The following is a 20,065-nucleotide window of genomic DNA, read 5'->3' on the forward strand; positions in this document are numbered from 1 at the left end:
ACAAGATTTAAACTTACGTAATTAATTACTATCCGGCTAAGTGAATTATCCGATAAACCACGCCACTTATATGTGCTAAAGTCATAACTATGTGCGAGACTTATTTCTCTATAGAAATAAAATCAAATGGCATTTTGAGAAACGTATTGGATTAGAAATGCGATGATGACAATATGCCTGCCAATAAAATGAAGCTAGGTCATCTATCATCTCGTAATAATTGGGTATCATGAATGTTTGTCTCATAGAAACACCTCCCTCAGCCTTCCTCGAAGAAGCCACCATCACTATCGCTTGCATCCAAAGGTTCGGGTTCATCGCCATACTTCTTTTCTTCGCCCCTTCGGGTATTCGTGGATTTAGATGTAGCAAAATTCTTGGTTTTGGCATGGCTGGTATTTGCACTCTCGGATTCCTTCAACTTTTGGGTGGTGGAGGTCTTCTTTCTTGAATCCCCATCGAGCTTGCGTTCCCTCAGAATGATAAGTTCTCGAACGCCCTTTGCCGATGCTTCCTCTATTGCCGCCCATAGCGGTGGTCGTTCGTCGTGTAGCGCCTGTGCCGCCGAACTAGCATCTTCTTTCTTTTCTCCTTGCGCCGTCACCGGATACAGGCTGACATAACGCTCCCTGTATGGGAAGTATCTAGTATAGATACTATCGATCTCTGCTCTGTGTAGGTCCGCGTTCAGTTTCTCGATTTCCTTCTCATCGGTCGCTGTCTTAAGCTGGGATTTGATCTTTTTCGCGAGTCGGTCTGCCTTCTTTCTTTCTACATGTATTGTTAGGTCAAACCTTCATATTTAAGGAAGTAGAGGCGGTGCCTTACCAAAGAAGCGAACCATGTGATACTTCGTTATCATAGCCTTCCTCTTCTTTTCATCGGCAGCGTCTTCAATCTTTTGTTGATGGTGGGCCAGCTCTCTTTCTAAATCATTCTGAATATTCGCAGGCATGTTCTGGCCTGTCTTAAATCGCCTCTCGATCGTTCGCGCTCGTTTCTTAACCCAATTGATGTTATTCGGGTTGGTCTTGGCTTTCTTATGATTAGATCTCTTAGGTCCATGAGACCCGGAATTGTGACCGCGAGCCTCTGCATTCCCGGAGGATTCCGCATGGAATTCGGAAAACTTCCTTTTAGAGCCCATCTTGCGCGCTGTTTTCGAGTCGGGGATGGTTGTTTTCGGGTTTGTTGACTCGTAGATTGGTAAAGCAGGTGTTGGTAATTAGAAGATTGACAGACAAAAACATCATCAATAACTTTTAGGTGGGTTTTTCCTTATCGGTATGAGGATAAGAAGCCTCCTTACAGTCATATATAGAAATATCGAGGCATATTACTAATCATCGCTTTTAACCGTTCGATATTAATATTTGTTATCTTATTCCGCGAATTATTCTCTTCTCATTCAAATTCGAAAATGCCTACTCTGCATTCGGAGTGAAATACACACTCTTGCCTGGCCCTCCTCTCGCAGCAGCAGCATTAATCGCGTCTTCCCAATCATCCAGCTTGAATTTACCTGCTACTTCCATACCAGCTCTAGACCCAATCTTCAATACCCCCCTTTCAACAAGTTTTATTAGATCTTTGGCCTGCTGGCTCGTGTTCATAAATGTCCCTTTTATCGTGATTCCATTCAGTGAGATATGCCAGTAGGGTAGGCCAATGTCACCTGGAATTCCTCCCATCAAACTCATACGTCCACCCGCTCTCAAAGCCAATATGCCTGCTTTGATGTGCGAGCTTGTACTGGCTGGACGTGGAGAGATATCAAAATAGACATCTATTGGTCCGAATTTTGATAGAGCATTTAAATCCTCTTCAAAATCACCGCTAATTTTGACAATTTCAACCCTTCCGGGCTCTGCGAGGTTCTTCAACTCAGCGAGGGCTGTCTCGTTTCTTCCCATAGCGATAACCCTAGCTCCCATGGCGAGAGCAACATGAACAGCAGCACTGCTAAAAGATCCGGTAGCCGGAGCAACCAAGACAGTCTCTCCAGGTTTCAAATCGGCATCCGCGAGGCCGCCGTATGGTACGACTAGTTGGGAGAGCGATCCAAATTCTTCGAGCTTATATCCTAGCTTTCCAACTAGAATACCCTCATCTAGGGCGTGTACGCTCTCCAGCGGGGCGTTCATCAACGTAGCCCAGGACCCGTTGCGCCATCCTCCCATCAATCTTCTCGTTGCCTCGGTGGGGCCCTCGTTGAATGACCTCAAAACCTTAATATTAGGGTCTTCTCGAGATCTTACGGTCAACTCAACGAATGCCAGCTGGCCTGGATTTAGGCTTGTGGCATCTGATGGCACGGCAGCTATGCGAGCAATGCATGAACCACCGGGGACTATAGGCAAAGGATATTTATAACCTCTAGGATTCCCATTTGTGAAGATTTGGTTAGCATACTGAACGATGATAGAGTATAGCGGTTTAACGATAACGGTTCCAGCAGTGGGGGTTGGAGTCTTCAACGATACAAGGGTGGGAGGTGAAGATGAGGAATGGAATTGTAAGCCGGTGTAGTTGTCTGGGAGAGAGTTTTCCGCAAGACTCGCCATATTAATCGTGAATGAATGTTTAGATAGAGAGCTGGTAAGTGGAGTATTCCCGTGTTGATTCTTGAGATCCTTCCAGACAGGTTGAAGAAGATGCCAAGTCTTATATATCCTACAAATGCTAGGCCGAATAATAAAGTCCATTGCTTACACTCACGCCCCCGATTATATTTATCACCAACCATATTATGTCGGTTCAAAAATACTATTATACAACTATGAATATCAACGTGGCTAGTGGACGGAGTTGAAGAAAGTTAACTCCATTAGATCCATCGCTTTCAATGCTTCGCGTTCGGCAATAAGAAGACAGGGTTAGACGATTATTGATGTCGTCAAAATTACCAAAAACCGATTGCAAACGCCGAAATAATGTAGGTCTTATGTATGATCGCTATAAGGTCACTCATTCAATGTTGTCCAGCAGGACTAGAAATGAGCTGCCTTTAAGGATCTAAGTAAAAGTTGTACCTAATAGCTCTAAACCTGTTCTGTATTCTATCGCTACGGGGAGAGATATGGGAGAGATATGGTCGATTTCATTGGCCAATTCGTTAGAGCTAGTAGCGGGGTTAGAGCTTTTATCGATAATTGAATCGCTATGTGCAAGGGCTATCGCGACGACAACCTTGAACTTACAACTTTTGAGCTTCATAGCCAGTTATAAGCTTTCTATTGAATAGAGACAACTTGAATCTATTCAATTAGGATCTTGCTTATTTTTTCATCACTGAATCTCTTATAGAGCGACTTTAAATCATCACCAAGGTTGCTTGTTTCTCTCATGAGTGATTCCTCTATGCAAGATCCACCAAATAATGGCACTTAGCAGCCTTGGTCAATTCTCATGAACGCCCACCTAGGCTCTTTTTGAGCCAGTAGAGGGAGTCCTCTCGAATAATGTCACAATATACGACTTCAAAGATGGATAGACCGGAGCCAGGCCTCATCAAGTGGTCCCCGAATCCGAATTACGATACATTTCTCCACGTCAATCTACAACACCGAGTCGTACAGCTATACGAGCCTACGGGCCTTGCGCAGCCTGGCAATTTCCAATTTCATAAGACATCCAAGTATGATGAGATACCTCCGCTGACCACGTACGACTGGTCGCCTGCTCATCGTGGGCTCGTTGCTATTGGGACCGCGAGTGGCACCGTGGATCTTATAAACCTGCACAGCGATTCTAGCGCTCACCTAGAGCTCCCTATTAGGATCACACGTACCTGCCAAGCGGTAGCATTTAATACAGGCACTTTACTAGCTGTCGGGTTGGAACGCGTTCGAAATGACCAGTGCCTCAAAATTTTCGACGTAAATAAACTTACGGCGCTAGAGTCTGGGGCCAATTGGGAATCGCTCGAGAATTCGATGAATCCGGTGATCAGTTTGGAGCCTAGTATCTCCATATCAAGCACGAAGTTCTTTGAAGACGACCCCCAGGTGTTAGTTGCCGGTATTAAAAATTCGGGCATTCGTATCTATGATCTCCGAGGTAGACTCTCTGTCCTAGATGATATTTTTATAACCCTACTAACTGGTTTAAAGATCCGCAAGGCGCAGTAATCAATTACCAGACCAAATGCAACAACAATTTGGCGATTGACTATGCAGACCAGAACTATTTCGCTTCAACTTCCCTAGACAAGCCAGGTTTAGTAATATGGGATCGACGTGCGACTTCGAGATCACCTTGCTCTAATTTCTATCTCGATGCTGTCGATACGGACAATCTGCCATGGGGGGCGGCTTTTAACGTTGATAAAGCAATTGATGTGAAAGATGCCAATTTTCAAGACAGAGGCTCGTTGATACGATCTGTACGCTTTTGCCGAGACCGTAGCGGATTGATAGCTATTCTCTCTCGGACTGGCCAACTTAAAGTCTTGGACATCAAGAAAGAATTTGTTACTTCCGATGTCCATCCCAAGGACAGCCCCGAGGTTCTGGCAGTTAGAAGATCATATGAGCTGGATATGAGTTATACAAGAGACCGAAAGGACGAAAGAATTGTATCATTTGACTGGCTAAATCTTGACTCGCCCGCTTTAACGCCGCGAGCAATAGTTCTACGAGCCAATGGAACTTTTGATATTCTTGAGAAGCCATCTTATACATCAGAACATCTGTTCAAGATGATACCTTGGAAAGCGCCCCATCGAGGATTAGAAGGTAATACTGTTTCTATTTTCTAGAAAGGCAATTATCACTAATTCCTATTTAGGAGGCCATGACTATCACTCTCTGATGCAATTCGAACCGACACAGTATTCTGATATGATAGGTTCACTTAATATTGATAAAGCCTTCGAAGACATACCATTATTTGGAGCCGATAAGGGGTCCGCTCATACTGTAGTCCAGGAAGCACTATTATCCCCTGCACCTACTAGCGACCATATATACGACTTAGAAGCAAGCGATATAGAACTTGCCGAGCTACTTACGAATGCTCCCAAGACGGCAGACAAGTTACGACTTTTGAGAAAATATTCTAAAGAAAATCTTGAGGCATCGAAAAAGCCTGATAATAAGGTACTGGAACTATTTTCATCGACGACGTTCATTAAAAATAACACTTTACTAATACTCATTGAAAGCTCAACGGATTACCGTCTAACAGGGAATTACATGAACGATTGCTCGTATCAACACTAGATACAAAGGGGTTCCCTAAAGGAGCACAAGTGATTCTTGATCATCAAATGCTCCTTCGTTCCAAGGAGAAATATCTATTTGACTACGTTGCGAATAGAGACATAGTTGCCGACGATCCTTGGTTGAGAGGATTATGGGGTTGGATTTCTGGTATGTATCTCTATTACTTGACGGATTCTCTTTAGACACTAACGCCTGTAGGGGCCGACGAAGCTGCCTCTGACATGGGAATGGTAACCCAAGGAATCGACCTAAGTTATATGGGTGTTTGTAACATATGGAGCGGCGATCTGGGTATGTGTCATAAATAGTTCCCTTTCGGTGCGAAAACTAATGTGTTCTGTAGGGTTGAATGGTGGGGTGAGGTTATTAGATGGTACTAGGCCTCCGGACCTTGCGGCATGGGAACGTTGTCTGCAGGAATCAAACAGGAAGTCGAGACAACCAGTATACGATGGCGTCGAGACCAAAAAACTTCAACAACGATTAGCTGCCCTACGGGTCTGTGGATGGGGCAGATCGCCCGATGAAAATCTTGGCGAATACGCGGATATGCTGCCTTCTGAGAGAAATTCTTTATGGTACACGATGAGAACAGCTCATGCACTTTTCGAGGGTGATTTCGACAAAGCAGTTCACATACTCAGGGAAGCCAGCGCAGAGTATCCAAACCTGTTATTCGTTTCACTAGCGCTCCAACTCAAAAGTCAAGAGGATAAAAGTATCAGTAAACCCCGGTTAAATTTCGACGACACTGCCGCTTCTAACACAGACCCATATCTGAGAGCGATATCATCTATTATCGCAACGGATAATTGGGAGTATATAGCAGATCAAGAATCCCTACCCCTCCGCGAACGCACGTTTGTGGCGCTTCGGTATTTTGACGACGCTAAGCTTACCCGATGGCTCGAGAAAGAGCTCAAGAAAGCGATAGATACGGGCGACATCGAAGGAATTGTACTTACGGGCATAACAGATAAACTCGTGGATATTTTCGCAAAATACGTCGAGAAATTCAACGATGTCCAGACGGCTACCCTAGTCCTATCAATATGCTCGCCAAAATACATCAACGACTACCGGTGCCGCGCGTGGCGCAACGGCTACAGGGCATATCTCCAGCGCCATAAAGCCTTCATGCAACGAACCAAATTCGAAGTGGAAAGCACGAAGAAGAGCAAGCGAGGCGGCATCCCTACCATCACCCCGCCCTCCAGACAAATCGCCCTGCGCTGCGTGTACTGCGACGCCGAGTACGAGCTTTCGAAGATGGGCGGCACAGCCCTCCCATCATCCGGCAAGGGGCAACAGTCGGTCAACCCGCTCACAGCGTCAAACATCAGCGCCGGCGTCAGTTGTCCCAACTGCGGCCGCCACCTCCCCCGGTGCGTCGTGTGTCTCGAGGTCGTCGGCGTCCCGCGCTCGGATAAACCGGAGGCTTCGCCCGATCCGCAGGTCAGGGTCGCCGCGCGGTTTCCCACGTTCTGTCTGAAGTGCGAGCATGTGCTTCACCTCGATCACGCGAGGCAGTGGTTCGCGAGACATGTGGAATGTCCAGTGCCTGAGTGCAGGTGTAGGTGCAACTTCAGGGCGAATCCGGAGTTGAATTATCGGTGATGTTGAGGGGAGGGTATTCGTGGATGTGCTTATGTGAAATTCATTGGTATGAGGATAGGGGATGGGAGTGATGGTATACTTACCTATCATTGAAAATTCGGGAGAGGGCTGTCTACGTCGCTACGAATTTAGAATATTCTTTCTCCTTTAGAAAAACAGGTCGATGAACGGTTTGTGTTGATAGTCCGATACTATTACGTTTTCTTAGTTAAGTCATTTGATACTGATCGCCCCGTAATGCCTACGACTCTATACCCTATCACAATGCGTATACTCTGCTCATTCATGTGTGATTCGTCTCCTCATATATCCATACCTACATCACGAGACGATGTATATAAATTAACCAATCGCATCATTATCACCGCGCACATTACAATTAGTTCGACTTTATCTTATTATCACTACCTATCATGAAATATGTAGTGCGTATACCCTATCGCTGAACGCCAGTCCGGTTCCGTATCGTATCCTTTCGTTTCCCATTATGCCATCAATTTAACTTAATAGTACAGTACACTTATGCAGACAGATAGGAAAGTAGGTAAAGAGGTAGGAAAGGTAACCAGGTGTTAAAATCACGCAGCCAGCTTCCATAATGGTACATACGCCCGCGCCGCGGGGGTATCGTCGTCCTCGTCTTCTATGGCTCTATTTGTGCGCTCGATCCATTCGTTCTCCGCTCGCGCCGCATCCCGCTCGATCTGCGCCATCACTGCTAGTTCGGATAGCATATCGTGGACGAGATTGCGACACCCGTCCACCATGCGAAGTAAACTAGACCGCGATTCTAATTCTGAGCTAGAGTCGGAGTCGGAAACGGGGGGAGAGTCGACGTCGCCCAGATCTCGTAACGCGATACGCCATCCTTCGAGTTTGCGCTGAAGACTGATACAATCGTGTTTCCATCCTGCGTCTAGTTCACCTAGAAATAGGACCTCCTCGCCTTCGACCAAGACATCGACGTTGTCGCTACGCTGCGCGATAACTATGGACGCCATGCGCTCGGCCCAGATTTCGAAGCCGGCGACCACGCGCGCGTATCGTCCGCCCGGTTCTCCGAGCTGCCACACCCCGTTTAGCACTTCGTCCAAGATTTGGACTTTCTCCTCTAGACCTAGCCCGTTTCTGGTGCCAGGATTACCCCATTTAGTGAGCGCTGCCACGTTCCGCGCCTCAATGCCTCGTCGCTCAAGACTAAGGAGGGTGTCATTGTTTTTGGCTAGCCGCGCGAATCTATCCCCGAGCTTTTGTCGGGCGCTGGCGTGCCATTCGCTGTCGACGGCTGCGGCATCGCGGTGTAGGAGCGAAAGTTGTAACAGCTCCGTCTGTAGACGACTGGTCTCGGCGGATAAGGCGACGTTTGCGGGTAGCTTAGAGGGAGACGGGGGCGCGAGATAGGTCGAGGTTAAAGGTTTGGGGGCGAGGGATTTGGCGGGGCTGTAATGCTGTTGATGAGTGTTGAATGCGGGGCGGCTGACAAGGCCGGCGGGTTGATTGGATGGGGCTTGCGTCGTGGTAGCGGTTGATTGGGATTGAGATTGAGATGTCGTGCGTTGGCGGATTTGCGACCGTGTCTGGATTTTCGAGCTCGTTGTGATCGTGCTTGTGGTCGGACTTGTTCGGCCACCGCCGGACGACGAAGATGTGGCGGTCGCATGAGATACTTGAGATACTGGGCGAAGTGTAGTGGCCGGTGTCAAACTCGTAACGTTGGATCTCGATCGTGTATGTCCCGGTCGGGTAGGCGCCGTCGTTACAGGTGGCCCGCCAGAGGATCTCGGTCGACCGGTCGCAGTACGGTTCATGGAGGTAATTGGTGGTCTATCACGGTCACGAGTAGAGGTTGCTCTACCCAAGGGTTTCGTCGCAGCATTTCCGCTGCTGTCTGTCCGTGCAGATGAAGTCTTGTTGTAAGGATTAGATACAGCTCTACCTGTAGTTGAGCCTGTCGCTCTAATTCTTGAAGCAGTAGCGGACGAAGAAGCTGCTGCGCTCGCTGCAGCGGATCGAGTGATCATCGTGGGCTTCACCGGTAGTCGGCTAGGGGAATGTGTCCTAGCCTCAGTACGTGTTGTTGGTCCATTTCGTTGGCTCGGATCGTCTTTGCCAACTGTAGGTTTACGAATTGATCGTGTACGGCCTAAGCTAGTGGAAGATGACATTATAGGACCTATAAGACAAGGTGTCGGTTTTGTTAGACGAGTATAAAAGGTTCAATATTTGCAGGTGATGTTTGGATTAGAATTAGGGGTCCTTGTGTCTTATTATGTAGGTCGTATTGATTTGATTGTATTGTATTTGGTCCCGTGCACTTGACTTTAATTGAATTCAGAAGTTACCATGGCTCCTACCCTAGGTGCTTCTTAGTGGTGGAGAGATAAAGCTCTAGTCCCCACTATCGATTACCCGTAGGGCTTAAGTTTATCGTACCTGACATACAGAGATCCCCGCTAATAAACAACCGGCGACAGCTATTTGAGCATTTATAGGGCTAAGATGGGAGGTTGCATGAGGCGTCATAAGGTTACGCCTGCTGCATGATATATAACGGTACTAGGTATTACTTAAAATTATAGGTTATTGTGTAACTACAATTGATCTCCCTCTGTTAGATAGCACCTACCTAGCAGCCTAGGTACCTATACTAAATTTCGTAGGTCTTCCCTTCGGGATGTAGAATTAACCTTTCGGGTAGAAAGATCTACGGATAGATGGGAAGGTGTCAGAGATCGAGCAACATAAAGTTCAAAGTTATCAATTGTTGAATCTGTGATCTTACAACTTTGCGATTCATTGTCACATTAATTACGGAAGATTCCAAGGATAGGAGACATTATTGATCACTTCCATTTATTTATAGCAAAAGGTATCATCGTCCGGCTTCGAGCCAGGAATCCATTATGCTCTTTCCTTTCCCTCCATTTCGTAGTATGTCCCCTATTCCTTGAAAGTGTAGGATCGCGGCCCACGAATCCTTTTCCCGCCGTATATACATCGATAAGTAGTGGTATCGTCGTACCAATAAACGCCTCAGTCCATATGCAATCCGCCTTTTTATTCTCCCCCGGCCGTAATCCCTCGAGAATCGAATAAACGAGTCGTCGGCCGTCGGAACTTTCTCGTGTTCAGAGAGTTCCTATAGGCGAGATACGTTGAATGTCGAAAGGGGTAAAGACCCCAGGTAAGTCCGAAGTGTTAAGATAAATCGAAGAAGAGAAGTGGCAGTATAAGAAGTCGATGATATCGACAACATGTAGCGTCTTAGGCAAGGATAATAACGAGAGAGAAAGATTTAGGCGGCACTCTGCTTCCCCTTCTCGCGACGTTTTTCCTCGATCTGGTCAGTCTCCATGTTCTGCATCAACATCCGAAGATCAGCTTTGTAGCGACCCATAAGTCTTTCGTGGCATCCGTAGCAGACGCGCAAGTTGCACCAAGAGCAGGTTTTGCGTGAGTTGGTGTCTTGGACGCCGCAGGTCTGACACGCCAATGGATAATTAGAGTTCTTAACAGGAACCCATTTAGAATGGCGCACGTAACAGTTGTGATGTTGAGAGGTGATGGGAGGCGCTTGCCAGACGGCATCGGTCGGAGGAATGGCCTGGCCGACGTTCCGAGGAAAGCGAGATAGGGCCTCGTTTACTTTCTCGGCATGTTCAGGCGTAACGTTCTCCATGGACTCGCCAATATCGCTAAGGTTAGTAGCGTGTACATCTGGAGAAACCTTTCGGTAAGGCTTGCGATCGGTCGTCATAAGATTTGGCGAGATGTTAGGCTCGTTTAACGCCGTTACGATGTTAAAAAGTTCAGGCTTCCTCATCGGCTCAATTGAGTCCGCCGGCATCGTAGTAGTCATCTCGATAGTCGGAATCGGTTGTGGTTGCGGTACTACCCTAGGTCTCACTGCCTCTTGAACATCGTGAGTGGGCTGGGGTGAGCGCAACGAAGAGTTGCTTCGTGCAGAACGTGGGTGACGTGGAAGTCCAAGGTTCTGCATTCTTAGATCGGATGAGCTTCCTTTTTTATGGAACTCCGGTTTTTGGCTCTCGATAGGACTTCCGACGGCTCGGCGCGAAATTGACTTTGGCGCGGACTCCTTTGGGGGAGGTTCCGACGACGCGGCTGCCGGGCTAGGCGCATGGGCAACCGTCTCAGCTGAACTCATGGATACGTTAATAGGCGGCTCCACCTTGCGATGATCTTTAATAGGACCGGCGGGTTGCGCCTCGGGCTGCGCATTGGACGCAGACTTAATAGACTCGTCCTTGGTTCCGTTAGAACTGTCGCGCGTTTTAGCGGGTTCCTTGGCACTCTCGCCTCGGGTGGTGAGCCCCTTGAATTTTGACGAAAGTTTGCGCATCTCGTCTTCTTGTTGTGGTTCAGTTTTAGTCGGTCGAATATTTCTGCCTGGAAGCGAGGCGCTCCTAGGAGGTAACGGAGAAGTAGTGTTGCTACTAGTAGTTTGTGTAAGTGGTGGGGGTGGAAGAAGATCGCTGTTGGCGGTATTTGCAGCTGGAGGCTGTGATGTGGATGTGGATGCGGTAGAACCATGTGAATCAGCTAATTTGAGCTCTGGGACGAGGAGGCTTCGGTCAGATTTGACTGACGCACGTCGACGCCAGATCTCCCTTCTTGGAGGTGAGTCACCTACGGGTTTCGGCGTTGTGGACGGGGGGCTCCCATCTTGAGCGCCAGATCGAGGGGGTGCCGGGAATGAGTCTACGGGCCGGGCACTCGAAGGTGTGCTCGGTCGAGTCGGGTCTTTCAGCGGTGGCGGCGGTGGCAGATCGGCCGATATTATCTCACCCGTCACTGACGGCAGATCGTCTGCATATGGATTACTTGGAAGCACCGGCAGAGTCTTTGAAAGCGACGGTTGGGTATCATTCATTCCCTCCCGTTCGGGTGAATTTGATGGTTCGCTATCCTTTGTAAAAATACTGCCTTGCGACGACCTCTGAACAGAGTCCGATGAGGTATTGGAATAAGCTGATAGGAGACTTGATATAGAAGAGACGCGCTTCATCTTCTTAGACTTCGCAGCGCTAGCCCCAGCCACCGGGGCTGGATTTGCTGGGAGTCCCACAGGCTTCCTTGGAATGGACCGAGTCTGCGTTTGCAAAACAGTGGACGCCATTGTATTAGTGGGAGGCAGTGAAGGCGGCAGCGATGGCAGAGGCGAGTTCAAATCCGACTTGATGCTTGGACTGATTTGACTGATGCTAGTGTTGGTCCTTACACTAACACTATCCTTCCTAGGCGGGAATGGCGAATACATCGAAGATGGGGGATCTCGAGAAACCGTCGACGGTTTGTCATCTTCTAACTGTGGTGGAGGGGCAGGCAACGCTTTTGAGAAACGCGAGCGACCCGTCTTGGGGGTCTGGAGGGTAGGACGGTCCATTACTACGTATTATCGACTGGATGAGAAGGGATAAGAGGGTCTGGTAGGGGAAAAGGGGTGAGAAGGGCGAAACAACAGCGTTGTGATACCAGAATGACAGAAGATACTTCGTGGTCGTTCACAATGCCCGATCATTTCGTCCGATAAGGTCGAGGAAGAAGAGACGGGGGCCTGCAATCAGGGTTGCAGACGTAATAAGTGATAGGTTTCCCGTCGAATCGGGGTGGGTTCACCAAGCATCTGCTAGCACCCTTGACCTGATCCTGTTCTACGGTTTTGGCCTGCTAGCCTAGGGATGACAGCGCATCTGATGCAGGTACCGCGCTCGAAGGATCCACAACGAGAGAATCTCGACGAGCCGAAGGGGAAAGCCTCTCTGGATATATGGGGTCCTAACGATGTTTTTAGAGCTTCCAACGAGACTTCTGTGGAATTGAGTAAGGAAAAGAAGCAAGGGAAAAATGGAAACGTGAGTTTCTTGGACCAGCCGAAGATTGTCCTGGCTTGACTGCCTGGAAACCTGGAGGCCTGCTCGATCTGTTACGTATGACTGTCACTGCAATATGCGAATCCTCTCGCCTCCCTTCATTGAACAGGGCCGAGTAGCGAATCTGCACGTCGCGTTAGCCCCTCGTGGAGATAGACCCTTGACCGGACGTTTCAGCCACAGGATCATCTCGACGAGAGGGTGATCTACTTTTAATTGATTGATCGATACATGGGGCTAAGTGGATCCTTTTCGCGTTTTTTTTTTTCGCTTTTCTCTTTTCAGATGTCATCTTTCTTAGCTAAAAATTGAAGCTAACGATGCCGCTATGGTTTGAATTGACGGTATTGATGCTAGGTTTCACTCATTAGATGAAAACATCTTGAAAATATCTTATTATATAAAGAGGGCTATCAGGAGATATTAAGGATAAATGAAAAGCTCAAGGAGGAAAGTGGTAGAGAGAGAGAGAGAGATAAGATGGAAGAACCTTGTTATCTCACTCGGGTACCTGCAACTCGCATGGAGATCTCGAAAACAGGTCTCATTTAAAAGTCTTACAACTGACTGCAGTGAGTTCGAATAAGACGTGTCTTCGGAAATACAGCATTGAAAGTTTCGCTTCAGCCATGGCGTTTTGCAGGAGCCGATACCTCGGTACGAGCATAGAGGAAGAGTTAAAAGGCTCAAAAATAGGTTGAGGCTGTGCCGTGAAAGATGTCTGCAAAAGGCATCTGCGAGATGTGAAGATGTCCTTGCTCAGCACGCATCGGTTCCGTCCACAAAGTGGGTTCGTTGGGCTGACCATAGGACCGATGTGACTGATAGTTCGTTACTTCGAGGCATGGTTAATCCCGTCTTTGGCATGGGACGAGCCAGTGGGGAAATGGATAGAAATCAATATGTAGCATTCTATCCCGGTTTGGAATACCCTATCACTGGCTATTAGAACTTCACGTGTAGGCACCTTCGAAGTTCGGAACAACCGGAAATTCGTCTGCGCGGTATTGTAGGCAACCAGGTTATCCTACAAGTCCTACGAGATATTCACGAATCAAGCCATGAAGAAAAAGCGTGATTCCCTTACATCCGGTTCATTGCTTCCGGAGCTGGTGCGGTTTACATATCGGGCGAGGGGACGCTCAGCTATGAGTGGCTATTCGACGCGCATGCATCCAATACACACGTATGTATGCATATATGTACGTGTATTGGATGTATGTACATAATATTAGGGCTTATCGCACAGACGCGATCGGGATGAACTTCTGACGTTAGAAGTTCAGAGTTTAAGGGAATCTTGGAAAGTGAGAATCAACTTCATGCGAGGATGCTATTTAAAAAAGCCACGTCGATCGGCGGTAAGTGATCGTCAAGAAGCGGACAGCTTTTCTACCATGGTAGCTAGCGGCGATTCAGCTTTCGGACTGTCGGAGTGAAGCGTAAAGCACAAGGCAGCCAAGAGAGAATTTCTTGAAGACTGTGATGTCAAATCTCCTTTAATTATCAGGGGTATTGGCAAAAGAATGGGGCAAGTCATTCGCTGTTTCGGGGATTTGGGTTGTCTTTCCGGTTCCACTAATCCACTAATGTAGATCATAGATGATAGTGCCGCTGTGATCGAGATATCCCATGTGCGTGGGACGAAAGTCAGCAACGATTTCGTGACCTCGCACCTCACACCTCACACCTCGCAGCCGCGAAAATTGGGATGAACCCGAAATACTACTAATAATCGATATACGGCCATTTCGATATATTTACCTATTCAATAATTATTTATTCGTATTTTATTCATTTTAAAGAGCGAATGTTCCCCAGCATAATAACACATGCTCAGATAGGAATATCAATGGGGTCGGCGTCAAACTTGAGGAAAGCCCGTGACTGAGGAGAAACAGACCCCTGAAAAGGTTCCAGACCACCGTGTCCAGGCATGTCTTAGCGTTTAAAGTGCTGTATTCACCCGAATAATGCAGCACGAATTCCACACGCCCGGGTTTCGGTCTGCTAAATTGATGGCCACAGGTACGAACACATCGCGGTTACGTGCATCTAGCTGACCATTTTAGGCCGTTACTTGCCATGTAATTCGGTAGATGGAAGGAGTTGTTGCATCTGCATTCGTCGACATATACCGGTGCATATACCGGTGTAATATTTTCGTGAGTATAGTGCATCGCATACTTCATAGTAAGTACCTAGGTAGGTATGTACGAATTCATTTGTCTGGAGACACATTGCTGGTATTACCTACCAACGGATAGGTGATAGGTAGGTAGTGCCGGCACTCAAAGATTGGTGTAACAAGGAGTACCTACTAGGTAGGTACCTAAGCTTAAACTTAGCCGTCTGGAATAAACTTCTGACATAATTGGTTGCGTTTAAAGGAATGCAAAAATCAATAAATAAGTTTATACCAATCAACTTCCCAACCGTTTCCTTCATTTGTCTACAAACTACCTAATATCAGATCCTAATGAGAATATAGGCCTTATCACCATGGCTGTAGGGTATCATCATGCAATCCTTCGTACGGATTAGCAATCGTCTACGACCAATCGAATGGACCGATAGTGTGACGGTGGAGATGCACGACCGTTGGCTCACGTTCTACACAATCTCCGCCTCTCGGAGGGGAACCGAATCCGCGAAATCCGCCGGCCCTTCATTGTTGCGTGGCTTTCTTTCACTAATTTGACTTCAGTGCATCTTTCCGTGTCGTGTGACAAGAGTATTGGCATTATCTCATAATTATACGGTTATAAGGTGAATTGTGAAGTCTTGTCTTGGCAAATGCCTTCCGAATCACCGACCCACGCCGAAGGGGCGCCGTCCTCTGAGACCGCTCCTTTGCTTGGTCCCAATGCTTCCGCCGCAAACAACGCCGCCGAAGTACGGTCCAATGGCACATTCCCGAATAAGAACAGTTCGGTCGTCAGTACTAGCGAAACGGGAGATGTAGAAAATGGTCAGGCCAGTGACTCTGATGACGATACCCGGAAAGGCGATGATGTCCCGAAGTTGAAAGTAAATTTGAAGGCGCTATTCCCGGCGATGGCCATTGGTGTGAGTAGATTCCTCTAAAACGACTATATATAGTATAATGTACATAATACTAATCCATAGCAATAGGTCTTCTTAGTTGCTATGGATCAGACATTAACCATCGCCACATATGGCAGAATGGGCAGTGAGCTCAACGCGTTGAATTCGACAAGTTGGATATCCACTTCTTATTTTCTTACCTTAACAGCCTTCCAACCGTTATACGGCAAGGTATCCGATATCTTCGGCCGTAAGGAGTCCCTGCTGTTTGCATACTTTGTGTTCGGTTTAGGTTGTCTAGGATGTGGTCTATCCCAGGACATCATCCAGCTTTGTATAGCTCGTGCTGTAGCCGGAATTGGTGGTGGCGGTATGAATGCCGTCGTTACTATTCTTTTGACTGATATCGTGTCTCTCCGTGACCGCGGTATGTGGCAGGGCTACATCAATATCATTTTCGCCGCGGGTATGTCATCAGGCGCGCCCATCGGTGGTCTAATAGCCGACAGTATCGGCTGGAGGTGGGCGTTCACCGCCCAATTTCCACTATCCATGGTGGCTTGGCTAGCTGTGTATCTAGTACTCCATCTGCCCAAGACGGACCACGCGCACTGGACTTCTAAAGTGCAGCGCGTTGATTTCTTAGGCGCCTTTATTCTCGTCTCGGCCGCATTTGCGTTATTGTTCGGCCTCGACAATGGTAGCAACGAGGGCTGGGATAAGAAGATCACCATCATCCCTCTAGCCTTGACTCCAGTCCTATTCGCTCTCTTTATTCTAGTCGAAGTTAAAGTAGCCTCGGAACCCTTTGCGCCGGGACACATCATCCTAGACCCGCCATTGCTCGCGGCGTATATGGCTAACTTTTTCGGTGTCGCGGCGCAGATGGGCGTGCTATTCTTCATTGCACTATTCTTCCAAGCTGCTATGGGTCTCTCAGCTACAGAGTCTGGGTTTGTGTTCATACCTAGCACGTTCTTCGGACTTGCAGGGTCTCTAGGAGGCGGCCTCTTCATGCGCCGAACTGGGAAGTATTATTGGATCACGCTGCTTGGGTACACTCTTATGATCATCAGCGTGGCGCCGATGGTGGCATTTACCGGCGTGGTGGCGAAATCAACTGCAGGCGTTATCGTAGGGCTATGTATTCTTGCTTTTGGTGGCGGTATCTGTACGTTTCCCCCGTATTATCCCATTTTCCCTATAGTTTCCCCCATCCCCTTCTTGTTTAGATACATCCATGAACTCTTTTCCCTCTCTATAGGAGAATCTCACGAACGTGTTCAAGTAACACATGGCTAATACTCAAAATAGCAATCACCAGCACTCTCATCGCTATAATTGCCAACGCGGCCCCCGGAGACACCGCAGTAGCTATCGCGTGCTCATATCTATTCCGCTCGCTGGGAACGACACTTGGAATTAGTATCTCGACAGCTGTCCTGCAGCAAGTGCTGCGCACAAGCCTCGCCGCCTCCCTCGGCGACGATGATAACCGCGCTCGACAGATCGAAGAGGGTGTCCGTCAGAGCTTAGATTACATACGCAAGCTTGAGCCGGAGATCGCGGATATAGTAAGGACTTGCTATGCGGTGGCTATACAGTGGGCCTTCATTCCGGTTATTATCGTCGCATTTAGTGCCTTGTTGGCGAGCGCTTGGGTTAGGGAGAGGAAGCTTGAAGGAAGGTAGGCAGTTGATACGTATCTAGATATGACAAGATGCAAGAAAAGCTCAAGGCCGTATGTAGCACAGAGGGAGAGATTAGGTTTGACGTGAAGGAAGTATGTTAAGACCTCGGGAGAACTAGATTACGTGGTAGAAGACTAAAAAGAACACTTAAAGTAGGAAGCGCTGATAGATGGTTGGTGTTAGGGGTATTCAAAATATATCGAAATAGAATAAACATCATAAGATGGAGTGATATGCAAACGCTCCTAAGATCTTTAATTTTTACTCTACCTAGGTAGATAAGAAACCGATTTTTGGAGATCTCGAGTTTCTCTTGGCCGCAATAAATCGCAGTAAAAGCTTCCGTGGACTACCTACCTAATCGATGCCGAAAACATTCCCCAACCCCTATTTTCTTTAGCTGATAACAAACATCTACCTAATGATTTCAGCATTGACTTTTCGTTAGAAAATTCATTACCAAGGAACTTAATTATTACTTAGCCGCCATAACCGTACAATTTCTTTTGCATTTCCAGCGAATTGAGTACCTAGTAGGTATCTGGTATTTGACCAAAAGATATGGATATCCATCATGCCACTAATTCTGACCCGACGTGCCTTTTAGATAGTTCAATATCACACCCACATACGTAGCATCATATAACACAGCAACATAACCAGTAATATCACAACCCCGTAGGAAAATCATGATAAAATATAATCAATATTTCCCCCAAAAAAATCCCTCTCCATGGAAAGAAGGTCTAAGCAGGAACTTCTCTAAAAATAAATTTGCGTGCTCGGTACCAGAATCCCGCCTGATAGAGACCATGATCACACCTCACTGCGTGGGCGTGGCAATGCATTAGATTAAAAATGCGCACGTTTCATCATGCCCGTAAATACCACCCATCATCACTCTAACTTAGATTAATAACGTCATCAGTCGAACACATAACATTCATAAGCCGCTTGTGGACGCCAATACCTCTCCCGTCTTTTTCCCCTCCGACCAGTCGATCCCCTTAGCGAAACGCCACACCCGGCAGCATATTCGCTTCACCTCAGCCCTAAGACATCAGCTTTTATAGAAATCCGCGCCGGGGAAAGCTGACACCCTCTACGGCAGCGTTGTCGGTGAACCAACTGCATCGCTCGCCCGTCGCTTCGTTGACAATCGCGCATGGGAGGCCGTTTCCTTGCTCGAATATCTCCTTAATAATCTCCTTCTTTTGACCGCCCATGATGACGAAGGCGACCTTAACGGCATGCGTAATGACGGGAAGGGTTAAGGTGATACGTCGGGGTGGCGGCTTAGGTGAGTCCTCGATTGGAGCTACCCAGGCGTCCGTCTCACGTAAGAGCGGGTGGCCTGGGAAGAGACTGCAGGTGTGGCCATCTGGACCGCAACCGAGGAGTAATAAATCGAAGATAGGAAGCTTGACAGAATCACCCTTGGCAAACGAGCCAACGAGGGTTTTTTCGTACCGATCCGCCAGCTCTTGCGTGTCGTCCAAATATTGGGTATCGATGGGATGTATGGTGGGTGCACCTAGCTCAGGGGGGATTTTGTCCAGCAGTTCTGTCTTGAGGAGTCCATAGTTGCTGTCCTCGTGGTCGAGAGGCACAGCTCGTTCGTCGGCGAAAAATATTTCCCACTTGTCAAATTTAACAATGTCCTCCTCAGATTTTGGAATAGCTAGAAGGGCTTTCGCAAGGGTGCTAGGTAGAGAGCCACCGGAAACTGCAACTTTGAAGACGCCGTGGCGTGTGATACCAGCATTTTGAGTTGTGATGATGTATGATCGTAGAGCGGGTGCCAAGGTGTTGACATCGCCGAAGGCGAATAGATTGGGTTGTTTTCCCGGCATCTCGACTGGATGATGATGTGACCCTAAGTATGTATATGTGAGTTACTAGGAAGCTGGAAAAGGATACGGTATGATATGTTATGTTTTGAATCAATCAATAGAATAAATGAGGCAAGATAGAATTTGGGGAATTCTAAATTGTTTGCGGAGGACGATGGTGGGGTAGGTACAGCTTTCACGAGTGATTTTTTTTTCTTGTGGAAAGCACCTTACGTACCTAAATTTAGGTGCTTATTGTCAAGGGTGGAAGGTTCAAGTAAGGTTGATGAATATCGATAAGACAGGGAAGATTTTGCGATAGTCAAATGTTGGGAATTGGGAAGATATATGATAGATACGATAGATATGGGTATGACAGGTGTATGTTTAGAGAGAAAAAAAGGTGAATATCGCTTAAATTGTTCTCTGGGATGTCCACGATGTGACGATGCTAGATTCAAGGATCGATATCGAAGAACGACGTACCCCTCGTGCTTAAGGCGTGTCCACTCGTCATTATTAGTACCAGGTATGTACTTAAGGATCTAAGTAGTCTAACCACTAAGATGCTTGGCGTTGAGACCGGCGATTTCGTTATTGGACTGACAGGCGCTGTCAATTGACCATGACAAGGGAAGAAAACCAAATTCTGTGATATGTATACGAGATATCTAAATGTTAGGTGCTGGAAGATATAGCTGTGGATATCATGTATTTTAGGAACGAACGGAATAAGAAGGGGAAGAGTTCTCCCGTTT

The 20,065-nt window shown here is 47.4% G+C and overlaps 7 protein-coding genes across 7 annotated transcripts; 2 read left to right on the plus strand and 5 right to left on the minus strand.

Annotated features, from left to right (window-relative positions):
- Positions 1 to 198: 198 nt before the first annotated feature.
- On the minus strand, positions 199 to 1,196 carry GGS22DRAFT_33552 (uncharacterized protein). Its single transcript, XM_047966837.1, has 2 exons — positions 829 to 1,196; positions 199 to 771 (listed from the first exon to the last, which is right to left on the minus strand). Exons 1-2 carry the CDS (start codon positions 1,145 to 1,147, stop codon positions 260 to 262), a joined length of 831 nt encoding a protein of 276 aa, XP_047817432.1. The 5' UTR covers positions 1,148 to 1,196; the 3' UTR covers positions 199 to 259.
- A 179-nt stretch (positions 1,197 to 1,375) lies between these two features.
- GGS22DRAFT_167510 (alcohol dehydrogenase GroES domain-containing protein) lies at positions 1,376 to 2,703 on the minus strand. Its single transcript, XM_047961986.1, has one exon. The coding sequence runs from the start codon at positions 2,562 to 2,564 to the stop codon at positions 1,425 to 1,427; it is 1,140 nt and encodes a 379-aa protein (XP_047817433.1). The 5' UTR covers positions 2,565 to 2,703; the 3' UTR covers positions 1,376 to 1,424.
- Positions 2,704 to 3,218: 515 nt separating this feature from the next.
- On the plus strand, positions 3,219 to 7,101 carry GGS22DRAFT_167511 (uncharacterized protein). The gene is made up of 7 exons (XM_047961987.1): positions 3,219 to 4,059; positions 4,113 to 4,736; positions 4,789 to 5,099; positions 5,165 to 5,372; positions 5,424 to 5,516; positions 5,569 to 6,870; positions 6,926 to 7,101. The coding sequence occupies exons 1-6, from the start codon at positions 3,462 to 3,464 to the stop codon at positions 6,840 to 6,842; spliced, it is 3,108 nt and encodes a 1,035-aa protein (XP_047817434.1). The 5' UTR covers positions 3,219 to 3,461; the 3' UTR covers positions 6,843 to 6,870; positions 6,926 to 7,101.
- Positions 7,102 to 7,181: 80 nt separating this feature from the next.
- GGS22DRAFT_167513 (uncharacterized protein) lies at positions 7,182 to 9,197 on the minus strand. Its single transcript, XM_047961988.1, has one exon. The coding sequence runs from the start codon at positions 9,005 to 9,007 to the stop codon at positions 7,421 to 7,423; it is 1,587 nt and encodes a 528-aa protein (XP_047817435.1). The 5' UTR covers positions 9,008 to 9,197; the 3' UTR covers positions 7,182 to 7,420.
- Positions 9,198 to 9,662: 465 nt separating this feature from the next.
- On the minus strand, positions 9,663 to 12,844 carry GGS22DRAFT_167515 (uncharacterized protein). The gene has a single exon (XM_047961989.1). The coding sequence runs from the start codon at positions 12,247 to 12,249 to the stop codon at positions 10,138 to 10,140; it is 2,112 nt and encodes a 703-aa protein (XP_047817436.1). The 5' UTR covers positions 12,250 to 12,844; the 3' UTR covers positions 9,663 to 10,137.
- A 2,416-nt stretch (positions 12,845 to 15,260) lies between these two features.
- On the plus strand, positions 15,261 to 17,524 carry GGS22DRAFT_33581 (MFS general substrate transporter). Its single transcript, XM_047966838.1, has 3 exons — positions 15,261 to 15,805; positions 15,872 to 16,955; positions 17,099 to 17,524. The coding sequence occupies exons 1-3, from the start codon at positions 15,533 to 15,535 to the stop codon at positions 17,473 to 17,475; spliced, it is 1,734 nt and encodes a 577-aa protein (XP_047817437.1). The 5' UTR covers positions 15,261 to 15,532; the 3' UTR covers positions 17,476 to 17,524.
- Positions 17,525 to 17,792: 268 nt separating this feature from the next.
- GGS22DRAFT_167523 (nagb/rpia/CoA transferase-like protein) lies at positions 17,793 to 19,709 on the minus strand. The gene has a single exon (XM_047961990.1). The coding sequence runs from the start codon at positions 19,326 to 19,328 to the stop codon at positions 18,543 to 18,545; it is 786 nt and encodes a 261-aa protein (XP_047817438.1). The 5' UTR covers positions 19,329 to 19,709; the 3' UTR covers positions 17,793 to 18,542.
- Between the last annotated feature and the right edge of the window lie 356 nt (positions 19,710 to 20,065).

Source organism: Annulohypoxylon maeteangense, assembly GCF_022496945.1.
Source record: "Annulohypoxylon maeteangense strain CBS 123835 unplaced genomic scaffold GGS22scaffold_12, whole genome shotgun sequence".
In the NCBI taxonomy this organism is placed as follows: Eukaryota; Fungi; Ascomycota; class Sordariomycetes; order Xylariales; family Hypoxylaceae; genus Annulohypoxylon; species Annulohypoxylon maeteangense.

Bases quoted from the DNA above. Each gene is read 5' to 3' on its own strand.
- GGS22DRAFT_167523 (XM_047961990.1), bottom strand. From the start codon at position 19,328: ATGCCGGGAAAACAACCCAATCTATTCGCCTTCGGCGATGTCAACACC.
- GGS22DRAFT_167511 (XM_047961987.1), top strand. From the start codon at position 3,462: ATGTCACAATATACGACTTCAAAGATGGATAGACCGGAGCCAGGCCTC. The intron at 4,060-4,112 runs GTAGACTCTCTG...ACTGGTTTAAAG, and splicing joins TCGTATCTATGATCTCCGAG to ATCCGCAAGGCGCAGTAATC. The intron at 5,517-5,568 runs GTATGTGTCATA...TGTGTTCTGTAG, and splicing joins CATATGGAGCGGCGATCTGG to GGTTGAATGGTGGGGTGAGG.
- GGS22DRAFT_167510 (XM_047961986.1), bottom strand. From the start codon at position 2,564: ATGGCGAGTCTTGCGGAAAACTCTCTCCCAGACAACTACACCGGCTTA.
- GGS22DRAFT_167515 (XM_047961989.1), bottom strand. From the start codon at position 12,249: ATGGACCGTCCTACCCTCCAGACCCCCAAGACGGGTCGCTCGCGTTTC.
- GGS22DRAFT_167513 (XM_047961988.1), bottom strand. From the start codon at position 9,007: ATGTCATCTTCCACTAGCTTAGGCCGTACACGATCAATTCGTAAACCT.
- GGS22DRAFT_33552 (XM_047966837.1), bottom strand. From the start codon at position 1,147: ATGGGCTCTAAAAGGAAGTTTTCCGAATTCCATGCGGAATCCTCCGGG. The intron at 772-828 runs GTAAGGCACCGC...CAATACATGTAG, and splicing joins TCACATGGTTCGCTTCTTTG to AAAGAAAGAAGGCAGACCGA.
- GGS22DRAFT_33581 (XM_047966838.1), top strand. From the start codon at position 15,533: ATGCCTTCCGAATCACCGACCCACGCCGAAGGGGCGCCGTCCTCTGAG. The intron at 15,806-15,871 runs GTGAGTAGATTC...CCATAGCAATAG, and splicing joins TCCCGGCGATGGCCATTGGT to GTCTTCTTAGTTGCTATGGA. The intron at 16,956-17,098 runs GTACGTTTCCCC...TACTCAAAATAG, and splicing joins TGCTTTTGGTGGCGGTATCT to CAATCACCAGCACTCTCATC.